Here is a 15341-nt window from a genome sequence, read left to right as displayed (position 1 = left end):
GCGTTAACCGGTTAACACTGTTAAGTTTTGGGCAGTAAGCGTGTTTTGCCTGCGTTAACCGGTTAACCCAGGGCGTTAACCGGTTAACGCTGTTGCAGAGTGGAAAAAGTGTTAATTAAAATGATGTGTGCCTAATTGGTGGTTGCCTATATCGGTGTGTGATATAGTAGGGATTATTTCCCGCTGTTTTGAGCAGTATAGGTATTAGTAGAGTGTGCTAATACTGTGTTTAATTATTTGACATGATATGATGTGTTGATACATGTGTTGATGATGTATGATGATATGCCTAATGCTGTGAATGTATATATTATGCATGTATTTGTGAATGGACTGTTGTATGGCTTAGAGTGTGAGCATATGTCCATTGTGGATTGTTGTTGATGTTGCATTGCTAGATGATTAGCGTGCATAGCATAGCCTTGGGGCTGTAGCTAATTCCCATGGTGAGGAATTAGTGAGTGAATCATTGTGGATTTGTTGTTGATGTTTGCATGCTAGATGATTAGTGTGCATAGCATAGCCTTTGGGGCTGTAGCTAATTCCCATGGTGAGGAATTAGTGAGTGAGTCACTAGGTCTCAAATGAGTGGGACTAGTGAGCTTAGTAGCCGTATCTGGATTTGATCGGTGAGCTTGAACTATATGTTCAAGAATAGTCGGTACCGCATGTGTGGAGTCTCATCGCATAATGTATGTATGGCGTATAATATGAATGGATGTCTTCCAATATTATACGTGTGGTTGTGTTGACATTGAGTATGAGTATGATTGAGTTGATATTGCCGTTGTTGAATGTGTAATCTGATTTGGGTGATGAAATGTGTTATTTACTTAACATGACATGATAATTTATAATGCTTATTATATCGATTGAGGAACTCACCCTTACAACTATTTTTCAGGTAACGAGCAATGAGTTGAGTAGAAGCTAATACTTGGAGTCTAGTGTAGTCTCCTTAGTGGGTCATGCTCTGATAGATGTAACATCGGGATGGGATGTTTTGAATATTTTATTGATTGGTTGTGAACCATTTTACATGTAATATGTTACATGTTTTGAATGATAATTTGATCTCTATCCGCTGCGTATTATGCAACTGTTTTATTTGATAAATAAATGAGCATGACAAGCTACTTTGATGAATAGTGTGAAATGTTGTGTGACACCCTTGGATGCATAATTACTCTGATTTATATATGTTGTTATTTTAATTAAATATTTGGGGTATTTTAGAAGGGTGTTACACGTTTCATGTTACACCATTGTTTTTACTTGAAGTAATTTAATCAATTCTTTATTTCCAGAATTGTACTTTTACCCAGAAGTTTATATTTACTGCCATTTACTTTCAATTTACATCATTCTTTTTGCCTTCTTTCATTTTATATTTTCACTAAATCCTTTAACGAGTTACTGTTGGTATGAACACCGTCGAAGTGTTTATGTTCATTAGAATTCACCTTCAAAAATAGTTAGCACATGTCCTAGGATCAATCTGATCGATCTTGTAAGTAACCAGATACAGTGATTTGGAAGATCAACGATTCTTTACCAATTTTCACGGTAAACAGTACCGTAACGTTAGAGGACGTGTACATATTACTCGAGTTGCCTATTGATGCCAAGACGGTCAATGAAAAAACCAACTTCGGAAATTCAATTTGCGAGGATCTTTTAGGTGTCGACTTGTCGGATCATAACACAAGAGGCCAAAGTATTTTACTTTCGCGTCTTAAGATATATTACAACAGTTTAATATTAGATGAAAATTCTACTGAAGAAATGAAAATAATAAAAACTAGGTGTTATCTTATGCTTTTAATTGATTCATTTTTATTTTCCGAAGATATAGCAAAAACTAGGTGTTATCTTAACCCAAAATGCATATGCCCCAACACAACATAAAGATATAGCAAAAACACTCAGGGAACATATAACACCAACCTATCCTCATACCATAGCCAAAATATCCAAACATCATACCATAGCCAAAACGCCAAACATCACACCATAGCCAAAATACACAAACATCACAACAACCATATGACTTTCAAACACCACAACAACCATTTCAACCTTTTTCGAACGTATCGTTTACACCAACGTCCCCTTTCAATCGTCCATACCACACACCAATAACCCATTTAACACATCCCAACTACTCTGCCATGGATCGCGAACTCAGTTACGGCAGTGTGTCGCTCCATACACAAGACTCTTTAGAAATTGAAGATCTTCTTAGGGATTATGTTGATGTTTCTAAGACCTCAAATCCCTAAACCTCTGGAGTGAATCAACAACGATAATAACGAGTAAAAGTAGATAGGGTGTGTGGAACCAGTGACCGATATGACCAACCCGATCATCATCGTTAGTTTATGTAAAAGTATTTTTAATTAAATATTAATGTTTACTATTTATACTAAAAAATTATGCTTGTACATCGGTGACAAACCAATTGACGTCTCATTTACGCACCTGTACACTGACGCGAATTGAATTGACAACACTATATGGAGTCGTCAATCAAATTGACGTCTCTTCTTAAAAATATAAAGCTGTCGCCAATTCATCTGACAACAACACTTTCTCCTTATCTGAAAATGGAGTATTTTAATTTTTTTTTTTTGAAACATAAGTCATTTTGAGAATTAATTTAAAAAATGAATTGCTCGGATAATTTTTTTTTTGTTGATATTAAGTGTTAAATCTAAAACATTGTCACACCCTAAATAATACCATTTTTTTACTTAGTTTCCGGAACATTGTTTACTATTTAACTCTATAAAACAGTAGTTAAGAAAGTCACGTTAAAAAGTGTTTAAAAGCACTAGATAAAAAATAAAGTTTAATAATAGTTTTATTGACAAACAAAATAAACTTTGACTATATTTAACTTCTAAACCTTAACTTAGAAATATTACTTTCTGTAACATTATACTGGGATAAGTATATATAACAATGTCAAATAAATGTGTAACAATATGAAAAAAGAAAAGAAAAGAAAAGAACCAAAAGTAAAGATAAAAAAGTGTAACATTAGGGCGTGATGCTAACAGTATACACTTCAGATGAAGCCAAACCACACTACACTAGAGTGCAGCGCCATCATCTGCATCCAAAATCTAAACCACTGAACTGAACTCACATTCCCGCGTTTTTGTTTAAACTCACCCTCTCTCTAACCTACTTCAAAACAAACAAAAATCTCTCCCGAAATCATCTTCTTCACTTCACTCCACTCCCATTCCTCTTCCAAAACTCAGTGAAAGAATTTGCGGTTCCACCGAAGAGAGTGCTAATTTAATCGAAGAAGAAGAAAATGTCGAAATCAAAGTCATTTCAAGGCGTAAACGTGTTCATGTCGCGAAACCTAGTTCCGCCGGAAGTATTCGACACGCTTCACGACGCCGTTAAAAATAACGGCGCTCAAATTCACCTTTGCTGCGATCCTTCCCGTAATGGCCCCAACGATTATCACATTATTTCTTGCAGTAAACACGTAATTCCTCAATTTCACTTTCAGATTTTTTCATTTTTTATTTTTTTTTTCATTTCATTTTTTGTGATTTAACTTTTTTTTTTTGTTTTTCAGGAGAAATTTGAAGATCTTAAATCCAAAGGCTGTAAAATGCTAGGTATGTATTGTCAATCACAGATCCTTATGATTATTGCTATGGTTAGAAATGTAATATTTCATTTTTCAATTTATGTGTGGAATAACAATGCCATTGATTGTTGAAATTTGAAAAACTTATGAAGCACAAACACAACTAGACACTTTTAATAATTTGAGAAAATATAAGTGATTGAGCTCGAGTTTGTTGGTACGGTCACCCAACGCCACCGTGCTTTAAATTAGAAGCTAACCATTGTAGCTTGTCACCTCTCTGCGCCTCATGATGTGAAAAAGGGGATGCTACCAGTAAACCAAACAACTATTAATTATAACTATGTGTGTCGGTGTGGTGTCAGGTGTTGGGTAACAGACATGCCTTTTATTTAAAGTGTAGATACTACTTTGGAATCACCATGTAAATATCCCAAGCTTTTGCATGATCCAGGGAAAATGGCAGAAACTTAGATGCGAAATTTCGTCATGTAGTATTAGGGGAAGATTTTTCTTATGATAGATTTTTGTTTTATTTTATTTTAATGTTAGACTGGACAATCAGAGTATTGAGGTTTCATTTTCCAATTTGGTAAGGTTTAAACATTAGGTGGTGGTTTACACACACACATGTGCTGTTGTGTTGGTTTTCATCGTGGAAACTGAGGAAGCTGATGTTCCTCTGTTTTGTTTAATTTATTATTGTGCAGGTCCTAGATGTGTTCTTTTTTGTGCTAAAGAACGAAGGCCTCTTCCTAAACAAAGTTTCACCTGCTGCTTTACTATGGATGGTGTCAAAATACTTGCCTCTGGCTTTGATGCGGATGAGAAGGTATTGTGTGGTTTTTTGTCCATGTTTGCATGTTCCAGTATTTTTTGTTTTACTAACAGAAGGCTGATGTGGTATATAAATTTTTCCTTTTGCTCTTCTTCTCCATACGATTGACAAGCACAATGAGTTGCTTGCTAGTTGCTACCCTCTCTGAATTTGATACTCCTTGAAGTTGAATAAAAAAGGATGCAGGAAAAAGATGGATTCCAATTTATTTCTATGAGAAATATTCTAACTTCATATTAAAGATAATAAGTTCATTTTTGAACATAGTAATTTCTGATTTTATATATTGTTAATGATTCTGGTTTGTTATAGTTTATTTCCATTCATATTTTCAGTTCTGTTTTTTCATTATTACACGTTAGTATTTTTGTTTTCTTCATTGTTTTTAATTTCTTAATTTTGATCAAAATTTTCACAGCATTGTGCTGTTAGGCTCATAAGTTGTCGGTTATTTTCCTATTTTATCCTTCACTTCTCCTTTCCTAGTTTTGTTCTCAATTGCCAATGCCATTTTTATTGTATTACGACCCTGCAGGTTAAAATAGAAGAATTAGTGACTGAAATGGGGGGAGCTCTTCAGACTAAACCGTCCTCAGATTTGAACTTTGTCATCGTGAAAAATGTTTTGGCTCTAAAGTACAAGGTCTGGTACATGAAGCATTTGTTCTATATTTTTATATTATTCTTAAGCATGACATATGTTTTTTTCAAAAAAAAATATTGTTACAGGCAAGTTGGTCTTTCCTTCCGTCTTGCCTTCTGTTATATTCATATTCCTAATTAGCTTATATGTTATATTCTCTGTTGCATATGATTATCCTGTCCTCCGATGTATAACAAAAAGCACTCGGGGAATTGTATGCAGTTATGCATGTTAAAATCAATGTAAAAAGCTATCTTATTGCTTGATATTTGTTGAAGAGAGAACACAACATCTGGTCCAAGGGAGGAAGCTTATGGTCTTCTTGGTCATAGTTGGCAATAATTAACACTGCTTTTGGCTAGTAATTTAGGTAGCAGTATAAATCTTTTAGGTTCATTACCATGTTTGTATTTAAGACTATTTAGTATCTTACATGCTTTAGTCTTAGTCTCTCTCTGCAATTATGTCCAAAGTCGATGTTTTCAGTGTTTGATTTATCTTGAACTAAAGATGGATTTCATTTCTAATTTAAAGCTTATGTTTGTACCCTGGCTGTAATATTTTATGATACTGTAAATTAATAAAGGATCACCGTGAAAATCTTCATCTACAAAATATGTATAGTATAAGTGTCTTTCATTGTACATCTTAGTGTTATATATAGCCAATAAAGACGCTATATACAATTTGTAGTACAAGTGTGTAGTAGAAAAGCACATGTATGTACAATAAATAATACAACAATAATGACAAAAACATAAGTTTATTCCTTTATGTGCGATTGACTACGATAAACATTTTTCTTTGGTCGTCACTTTTTATTTTCTTTCTTGCTTGGGTTATGTCCCAAATTGTTGATTTGTTGCGGCTAATATGGCATTTAATGGAGCTCATATGTTTTTTATTTTGATCTATCTCATTTAGTTTTGGGTTTGGATAAATCTCAACACTGCATCTAGATGGTCACTAATAAGTTCATCTTCCTATTGTAATATTAAAGCTGTCTGTTTTTCTTGCACGTTGGTTTAATAAACCAACTCCACACCTATCCAATCTTTGTGGAGGTTTGATTAATGTTAAATTTATTTCTATTCTGTACTCTCTAATATACACCATGTTATGTTTGGCAGTGGGCTTTGAATATCCTGAAGAAACCAATAGTTACTTATGAATGGTTAAAGCAATGCTCAGATGAGCATCGCGTTGTTCCTCAAGAGTCATATAAGGTTCTTCCTTTCTCGGGGTTAAAGATCTGCGTGACTGGAATCCCAGCAGGTTATAAGTTATCTCTTTTATTATTAGTCATAATAGAATGCTTCTCTGTTAGATGCTAATTTGTTTAGAGTTTTTTCAGATAAGCGGAAAGAGATGGAAACGCTTACTCTACAAAATGGTGGAAAATACTCTGCAGAATTGACAAAGAAGTGCACACATTTGATTTCTGATATATCCTTTTGCCAATTCTATCAAATAATGATGTTTCTTTCGGACATGTTTGAATTTTGCTTGTCTCATTGTCCTCTATTGCATTGCCTTAGGGATTAGTATCCCTTCTGTACTTGCTATTAATGTAAAAATATGAAAGGTTTGTTTTAATTCATGTGCATCTGATCCTCTCTGACTGAATAATTCAATATTTCAACTAAAATATCTGTTGTTGAGGTTTGAACATGGTGTATATTTGTGTTCTTGACTGTTCTTACGCTCCCGAGGGTGATAAGTATAAGGTGGCAAAACGTTGGGGCCACATTCATATTGTGACAATGAAATGGTTTGATCAATCTGTTGCTCGAAGAGGTAACTTTTATACTTTAATGCTATGTCGTGGTACCTTTTTGTTTTCAAACTAAACAATAGGACTTCATTTGTTAGAGTATGTTTCTGTTATTCTTTTATTTCTTTACTCTTATTTTTTTGATATATTTTCACCATTAACATAGATAGGCTAGGCTGATTGATTTGATCCAAAATTCTGGGATTTTGAGTCTTGACTTTCTAATAGATTCTTGATAAGGCTATTTTTTGGCTATGTATTGCCAATACCCCAATTTAGGAAAGGATTGCCCAACAAATTGGAGGGAGAGTTAGTTATAATCGGGCAAAAACAGAAACAACAACAACCAAGTCTTATCCCACTGAGTGGGGTCGATGGATCAAATTCCGCGATGATGTTCTATCTAAGACCATGTTTTTATCCAATTCGTTAATCTCGAGATCTCTATTAATAGTTCTCTTATAATTTTTCTAGGTCTTCCTCTACCTTTAGTTGTTTGACTCCTCTCCATATGGTCTACTCTCTTAACAACAAAATCTACCTGTCTTCTCTCTACATGCTCAAACCACCCAAGCTCACTTTTCACAATCTTTTCTATTATAAGTGCTACCTCAACACTAATATTTTCATGTCTAATCTAATCCTGTCCAGTCTTATGACACATCGAATGCAACATCTTCATCTCTGGTACTCTTACTTTATTTTCGCGTTGATTCTTAATTGTCCAACATTCTTTTCTGTATAATATTATAAATCTTACCGCCTGTTTGATAAAAAATTTCTTTGAGGTTGAGCGGTACATTTATGTCACATAAAACTCTTGAGGCACTGCTCTATTTTAGCCATCCAACTTGAATTCGATAGTTTACACACCCTTCTATTTTTCCATCGTTTTGTATTACGGATCCAAAATATTTAAACCTCGTGAGTTGTGAGATGATATGGTCTCCAACTTTAACCTCTAAGTTAGAAATACTTATCCTTTTGATGAACTTACATTTCACTCCGTCTTACTTCTGCTTCGGCAAAAACCATGCGTTTTTAAGGCTCGTCTACAAGTCTCCAACCTCATTTAAATCCTTCTTTGATTCTCAAAGTAGTACTATATCATCTGCAAATTTACTTTTCGGTGCTAGCTCTTAGATGTGTTCCACGAGTACATCCAAAATTTAAGTAAAAAAATAGGGTCATAGGGTTGAACCGTGGTGCAATTCTATTGTAATGGGGAAATCATCTGTCTCTCCACCCTATGTCCGCACACTAGCCGATAACCCTTCATACATATTTTTTGGATAACTCAAATATAATCTTGAGCTCAGCACTATGCCAGATATGGTTGTTCTTTTTCAGTTTACTCTCTTCTATCAAACTCTGTTATGGAGTTTCATGGTTTTCTTCACTGACTTTGATTTTTGTTTATTTGTATTTTCTACGGATAGCATGTCTGAATGAGGAGTCCTACCCTGTTCAGAATGGATCTTTATCTTCACGTAAGGTGACTAGGGACTTAACAGTGAAACATAGCCAGGATAGGGATATTGGGAAAATGCAATCTGGATCATCCTCAAGAGCTGCAGATTCAAATATGCTAGTTTCTGATTGTGCTGAGTCTATGGATGTAGATCTAGAAGCTACACAGTCAGAACATATGTCGTCTTTTTCAAATGTTCCATTATTTGTTAAAGAGGCAGACGCTGAAGCACCTCCATTGCAGACTAGCGATGAATTGAACTTGGACGGTGCTGTTGCCAATGATTCTGAATCTGATGACAATGACCTATACTTAGCAGAATGTAGAATATTACTTGCTGGTTTTGAAGCTTCTGAAATGCGGAAGCTAGTTAATATGGTGCGTAAAGGTGGAGGCTCCCGATACATGTATTTTAATGATAAGTTGACACACATAGTAATTGGGAATCCTACAGAAATGTAAGTCTATTATGATATGAAGAATAAATTAATGGATACATATAATGTCTCTGTTTCTTGATTGTTTCTGAGTTTTGGTCTTTTGTTTTTTTAGCTGTATCAATGTAGATGATTCCTAGATGTTAGTTTCACAAATATGGCTTTCTTATGGACTTAATTTGGCAAACATTCCTTTTCCAGTATTTATGATTTATCTTTACATACATTTGTGTTTTTACAGAGAAAAGAAGGAAGTAAGAAGTATTGCTGCTCTTGGTGTTGTTTATGTTGTTAAAACCTCATGGCTTGAAGACTGTGACCGTGTAAAGAAACAAGTCCCTGTTCTTCGACGACACATTGCATGTGATCTTTTTCTTCCAAAAGGTGTCCTTACATGATGTCCTTATTTGTGTTCTGTCTACTTTTTGGTTAATCAATTAAATTTTTCTTAAATAATTTGTGAATATACTTTTATGGAGTCCATATTTTAATTATTTTCTGATTTCTTAAATTCAGCCAACTCAGTAAAAGGAGCGGTTACTGGCATTATGCCTATGGATCAAAGTAAAAGCTCAAGCATTCGCCAAAGCTTTCAAACTAATCAGGTGGCGGGTATTAAGGACTTTGGAGTTACGATACCAGAGTCTTTGGATAAAAACAAACAAGAGAAACACAGTACGGGTATGAATGTTGTCACATTCGGTAAAGCATCAGATAGAACTATGCCACAAACTCAACATCCTGATAAAAAATTGAGGGTACAAAAGAGCACGCAACATGACACCAATGTACATGTGAAGTCAATAAATGTTTTCAAAGGGAAAACATTTTGTTTCTCAAATTTATTTCCTGAAGAAAGGGTAAGATATATGAAATTATAATGAGTTTAATCATGTGTTAATATTCTTAATGTGTTAATTGTTAAATTGGCATTATATTGTTTTTACTTTTTTTTTTCTTCCAGTTTCTGCAATAAATAGTCAGCGTCTGTCAAAATACATATAATTTTCCCCCCAAAACATTACGCATATATTTGAGTTGATTTTTAATTTACTTTTGATCTCTTTTGGCAGAGAGCTGAGATTGTTCAATGGATAAGTCAAGGGGGAGGAGAGCTAATAAGTGGGCAAACAAAACAGATTATTCACTATATTATTGAATGCCACGGTGTAAAACCCAGGTCAATAGGTGATTATGGAAGTACATATATTTCCAGTCACTGGATACGATCTTGTTTGGAGGTAAGCCTGATTGGTCACATGCAAATTTCCTTTTTCAGGTTTATTTTTGGGTTATCTTCTTTTTAAGGTGTTCAACGGGTTATAGATCTCTATTTATATATTTGAATAAACCGGGATGTTGGTTGATGGTGAAAGGCTTACCTTATCATGGCCAAACTGTTTCAAGATGTTATCGCATAAATGCTTTTAGTAAGTAAATAATGTTGTAAAGTTATACAAAATGACAGATAGAAGCAGATGTTAGTCATAGGAACCAAATAGAGTGGATAAAATAGAGAAATGCTTCTGATGTAATTTGTGTTAGAAAAGTACCATTCACAACCTTAGAAGAAAATTTTATCTCTTATTTAGACTGTCAAATGAGATTGAATACTGGGGATAAGAGTTGATAAGAAAGTACGGTCGGTATTGTAGAGATGAGGATTCTACATTGAATGGGTAGTCACAAAAGACCAGATATAATCAAGAATGAAGTCATCAGAGAGAAAATTCGGGTGGCTTCCATCGCAGAAAAATGGCAGCCTTGTCTTAGGTTGTTTTTTTGTGTTGAGAAGACTTGTAGAAGCGTTAGTGAGGAAGGTAAACAAGGAGTGTGTTTGGTCCATCAATTTTTGGTCTTAGACATACTTGTAAGTTAATAATTTGTACTGTCCTGAAGTATCACAACTGTGTGTTTTTTGCTCCCCCTGTTTAAAAATTGGCCCTCTTGTTTCCAATACAATGCATGAAGTGAAGTTTGATATGTTGTGTTTTGTGAGTTATCTGCCATATTTTTTACATAATAAATAATGATAGTATTTGCTGTCAAGCAACAACAAAGATGCCTGGTTTTTCTATTTCCTATAATTCTGTGCAATTTGCGAGTATCCCTTGTAACAAGGAGGTCTAGACTCTAGAGGTTGAATGCAGCTACAAGAACGGCGAGGTTCAAGGATCACGATCATCATCATGCTAATGAGAACGAATCAAATCCCAACTATCTAATTAATTTCCCTTTCCTTCGTATTAAAAAATAAAGTCTAATTACACTTAGGAGCTCCCCTTCACATACCCTCTCCTAGCTACGTGGTGTCTATCAATACCCCCGCTCACGCTTTCACCTTGTACTCAAATGGAAACAATGGAAAAGACTGTTGCAGTGCCTCAAATGCCTCCCTAGAATTGTCACAAGTTGGGCAATCTTTCCACTTAACAAGCACCTCTTCAGATCTACTGTTGTTGTAATGAAGGTAGTTAGCATCGTGAATCTCGGGTTGCAGTTCCCACTCGTCTGTAAGAGCAGCAACCAATGGTTGAAGCTGATAGATAGTAGGTACTAGGTACTGCTTTTTTGAGCTTGCTAACATGGAAAATAGCTTGAATCTTACTCTCTTTAGGCATCTTAAATCTATAAGCCACTGCCCCTATTCCTTCCATAATAACAAAGGGTCCATATAAAGGGGGCTTATTTTCTTATTTATGTGCCTTGACAGAGTGCCATCGGTAAGGAGTGACCTTAAGATAAACCAGCCACCCAACAACACATCTCTTCTATGTTTGTTTGATGTTTCATTTTCTTTTGAGCTACACCAGGTTGTGGTGCAATGCAACTGATATAGATCTGCATTCCTAGTTCCAAAAATCTCCTTTTCATATTTGGATAAGTTTATAAACCTGCACAGTAACTGCCAATCTAAACTGTTTGTGTTGTGAATCTTGAATAATAATGGTAATAAATTGTTTTTATTGTTACATGGATGGACTCCTTGCAGATTTGTTTGCTTGCATACTGATAATTTGATTGTGATGTTTTTGTTCAAGAATGGATCCTTGCTGGATGTGGACAGTCATATTATTTATTCTCCACTTCCCTGCCGTGTTCCCTTGCCTGGTTTTGAAAGCCTCCGGTTTTGTGTTTCACAATATGAGGAGAAAGACAGAATTCTACTTTGGAACTTGTGTAAAGCTCTAGGAGCTACATTTGCAGATAAGTTGAGTAAGAAGGTCACCCATTTGTTGTGTAAATTCACCAATGGGCCCAAGTACGAGGCTTCTTGTAAGTGGGGGATCCGATCAGTTACATCTGAGTGGATATTTGAATGTGTCAAACAGGTATTATTCAGGCCACTGAGAGCTTTGATGACTGCTTGTTCATAAACTTCTTGTCATGCGGGCAAGTCTACATGCATTTTCTATGTTAAGGACAAAAAGGTTCTTTATCAATATGCTTTTTTTTCTCTCTTCTAGAATGGAGTTATTGCCATTGATCAATTTTTGCCCAAAGAAGTCACTAGTCAAGACCGAGAGGCAGGAGTTTGCACAGTGAGTCAATTTCCTACCCAAGCTGTTCGAATGATAAATGACATGCCGTCCCAGTTTCCAAGTCAATCACAAAGTTTGAGAAGCACGACAAATAAAAATGTAAATACGGGAGTTGACAATCATAGGACTCGTTCTAAAACATCAAGCGTTAATAGCAAAAAGGCAAGGCTCGTGGAAGAACCTGACCAGTATAATAGGGTGCCTTCTGCAGTAAATTCAGGCAGTCATGTCTCTGACTTGAATTTTTCTGAAGACAATAAGCTCAAAGATGCTCGGGAGGTAACCCATGCTGGTCCTGATGTTGCTACTGCTATAGAGGACTTGTTAGAGCAGACAAGCAAGGTAAAAATGCTGATTTGTTAATGGTATTGTATGCAGACGTATATTTAAAAGAAAATTCTTTTACTCTACTCTTTCTGAGTTGTTCTTGCATTAACCAATCTCTTTTCTTCTTATCTCAAAGATGCATGATCAGAGGTCCCCAGGGAATACAGGGTGCGAGAGAAGTGTATCCTTTAAGTGTGATCAATTCAATGTAGGTTGTGTCCTGTTTTATAATTTTAACTTTTTGTATGTAGTAGTGATCCTTTACAGTACAATAGATTTACTCATCTGATTGTTCAGCCATTGGCCAAGACAATCCAAATCCTCACACTGTCTATGGATTATCAAATCACTGGTTAAACAGGTTGGTTTCCATACTTCCCTGCTAAACATGTTTATTGTTGTTGTCGTCTCACCATTTAGGCAGTGTCTGGTATTTCTCATAGTAGATTTGACTAGCTTATAAGCTCATTTGTGTAAAGTAGATATGTTCGGTAAATATGCTTATCTCACTGGTTTGTAGCATTTCTTCAGAGGCTACTGGTTCAAATAAAGTAGATATATTTGTTGTAAGAATTTATCTAATAATGCATCTGATAACAGTATAAACTATAATGGAAGCATCTTGCATACCATTTTTCAATTTTGTATAAATCAGTACTGATCTTGTACTTTCCAGAAATGGAAGAAACGGAGATAATGGTGAGACTCCTCAAGACCGAAAAGCTGGAATGTATGATGGTTTTAGTGAAACACAAACAGAATCTCAGGTTTTATCACATGCAGCTCCATTTACTTTTAATTTCTGTTTTTCATGGGAAAAAGAGTTACTCAGTTTCTGCACAGGCTTTGACTAATGACAATTTACAGTATACTGGCTGAATTCCATTTCACATCCATCATGATCATATCCAGATTACTTATGGTAATTGACAAGCTCATACTTCTCATGCAGGTTGTTAGTTATGAAGAAGACTTGTCTGGAAGGCAAATGCTTATAGATAGAGTTCTAACTCGAAGTAGCATGCAGTGAAATACAACCCTCCTTGAAGGAAAATTTCAGTAGAGCAGCTTCCTTATTTGATGGTCTGATGGTAATATTTGACCATACAAGCCAATGCACAAGAATGTGTTTTGTATTTCAGTATCAGCATATGTTAAAAATAAACTCAACCTTTGCCAGCTAATGGAGGAAACTTAAGTAGCAGGTTAGTATATGATGTTAATATCAACATTTGGTGTATGTAGGTTTGAATACATCATCAGCTTAGTTTTAGAAGTAGCACCCTTAGTTCCTTAATATTATTTGATAAGTGTAAAATAAATGGCAGGGTTTTTGAATTGATTCTCTGTATCTTGCTAATGGAAATAAGACTCAGCCAAGTAAAAAAGAAAGTGGCCATGTAATCACGACTTCTTCGTTCAGTTTTACCAGACTGTCAAGTAAATTGCAGAGTAGCTCTCTTTATTGTTATTTTAGTGGAATGGGTGTGGAAGAAAGGGGGGATTTCCATTTGCTAAAGTTGTTTTAAGGAGCAAATTCTGTTGGCATGCTTTCTGATTGGATAAGCAGGATGCTTATCGAAAATCACATGGCATTTGGGCTGTCCATTCAATGGCTTCTCAGCAAGAGTCAGTGTTCTGAACTATCTAATGCTTTAGTGTGTATCTAAAAGCCAAGCAATAGTTGTGTTCCAGAGAGGATGTTCATATTGTTAGTATTAGATTTAATTATTAGATTTAATTCATATTTAAGTTTGTTATATATTAGATTTAAATATTAGATTTGATTCATATTTAAGTTTGTTAGATATTAGATTTAAATATTAGATTTGATTCATATTTAAGTTTGTTAGAGGCTTATAAATAGGGTGTCAATCATTGTAACTTTTAATCCTTATTGTAGCCGTCATTCTCTTAATAGAATATTTCCATTCTTTCTTTATTCTACCTTTGCACCAACAATTGGTATCTAGAGCTCCGGTTCGGATTCATTAGGGAAACACGGGAAACACGAGTGAACGTGAGGTCTTGTGTGTTTGATTTTGATTCTTAGATTCGTGTTGAATCTTGAACAAAATCTGATCAGAATTTTTTTAATTCTGTGGGTTGGGAAACACTGTGTGAGAAATCTGAGTGTACTGTGCAAGGTAGAAAGATGAACGGAAACGGCAACATGAACACCAAACTTCCAGTATTTGACGGTAAAAACTGGAATCGTTGGATGATCCAAATGCGTGTATTGTTCGGTGCTCAAGATGTTCTAGATCTTGTCACTGATGGTTATGTTCCGGTAGCAGCAGATGCGACGGATGAACAGAAAAACGCGCAGAAGGAAGTAAGGAAGAAGGATCAGAAAGCATTGTTCTTCATTCATCAATGTGTTGATGTAAATGTGTTTGAGAAGATTGCAGATTCAACGACAGCAAAGGCTGCGTGGGACACACTGGTTAGATGTTATGGTGGTGACGCATCAGTGAAGAAGGTGAAGCTTCAGTCCTTGAGAAAGCAATATGAGAATCTCAACATGAAGAATAATGAGAAAGTTTCTGAATACATCTCCAGAGTGATTCTGATCACTAATGAGATGAAAGCGTGTGGAGAAACTCTTTCTGAAGAAACAATCATGGAGAAGGTATTGAGATCCCTTACCTCTCAATTTGATTACATTGTGGTAGCAATAGAACATTCCAAAGATC

General features: G+C 35.3%; 1 protein-coding gene across 1 annotated transcript; it reads left to right on the top strand.

The window, feature by feature from the left end:
* The first annotated feature begins 3019 nt into the window (after positions 1 to 3019).
* Positions 3020 to 14587, top strand: LOC127093372 (uncharacterized). Its single transcript, XM_051032294.1, has 18 exons — positions 3020 to 3505; positions 3599 to 3641; positions 4324 to 4445; positions 4987 to 5094; positions 6225 to 6369; positions 6449 to 6540; positions 6798 to 6891; positions 8308 to 8797; positions 9018 to 9160; positions 9293 to 9636; positions 9850 to 10017; positions 11818 to 12108; positions 12244 to 12660; positions 12782 to 12826; positions 12921 to 13006; positions 13322 to 13412; positions 13598 to 13850; positions 13974 to 14587. Exons 1-17 carry the CDS (start codon positions 3326 to 3328, stop codon positions 13673 to 13675), a joined length of 2937 nt encoding a protein of 978 aa, XP_050888251.1. The 5' UTR covers positions 3020 to 3325; the 3' UTR covers positions 13676 to 13850; positions 13974 to 14587.
* Positions 14588 to 15341: the final 754 nt, after the last annotated feature.

This window comes from Lathyrus oleraceus, chromosome 6, assembly GCF_024323335.1.
Source record: "Lathyrus oleraceus cultivar Zhongwan6 chromosome 6, CAAS_Psat_ZW6_1.0, whole genome shotgun sequence".
In the NCBI taxonomy this organism is placed as follows: Eukaryota; Viridiplantae; Streptophyta; class Magnoliopsida; order Fabales; family Fabaceae; genus Lathyrus; species Lathyrus oleraceus.
This window is presented reverse-complemented; position numbering and strand designations above follow the sequence as displayed.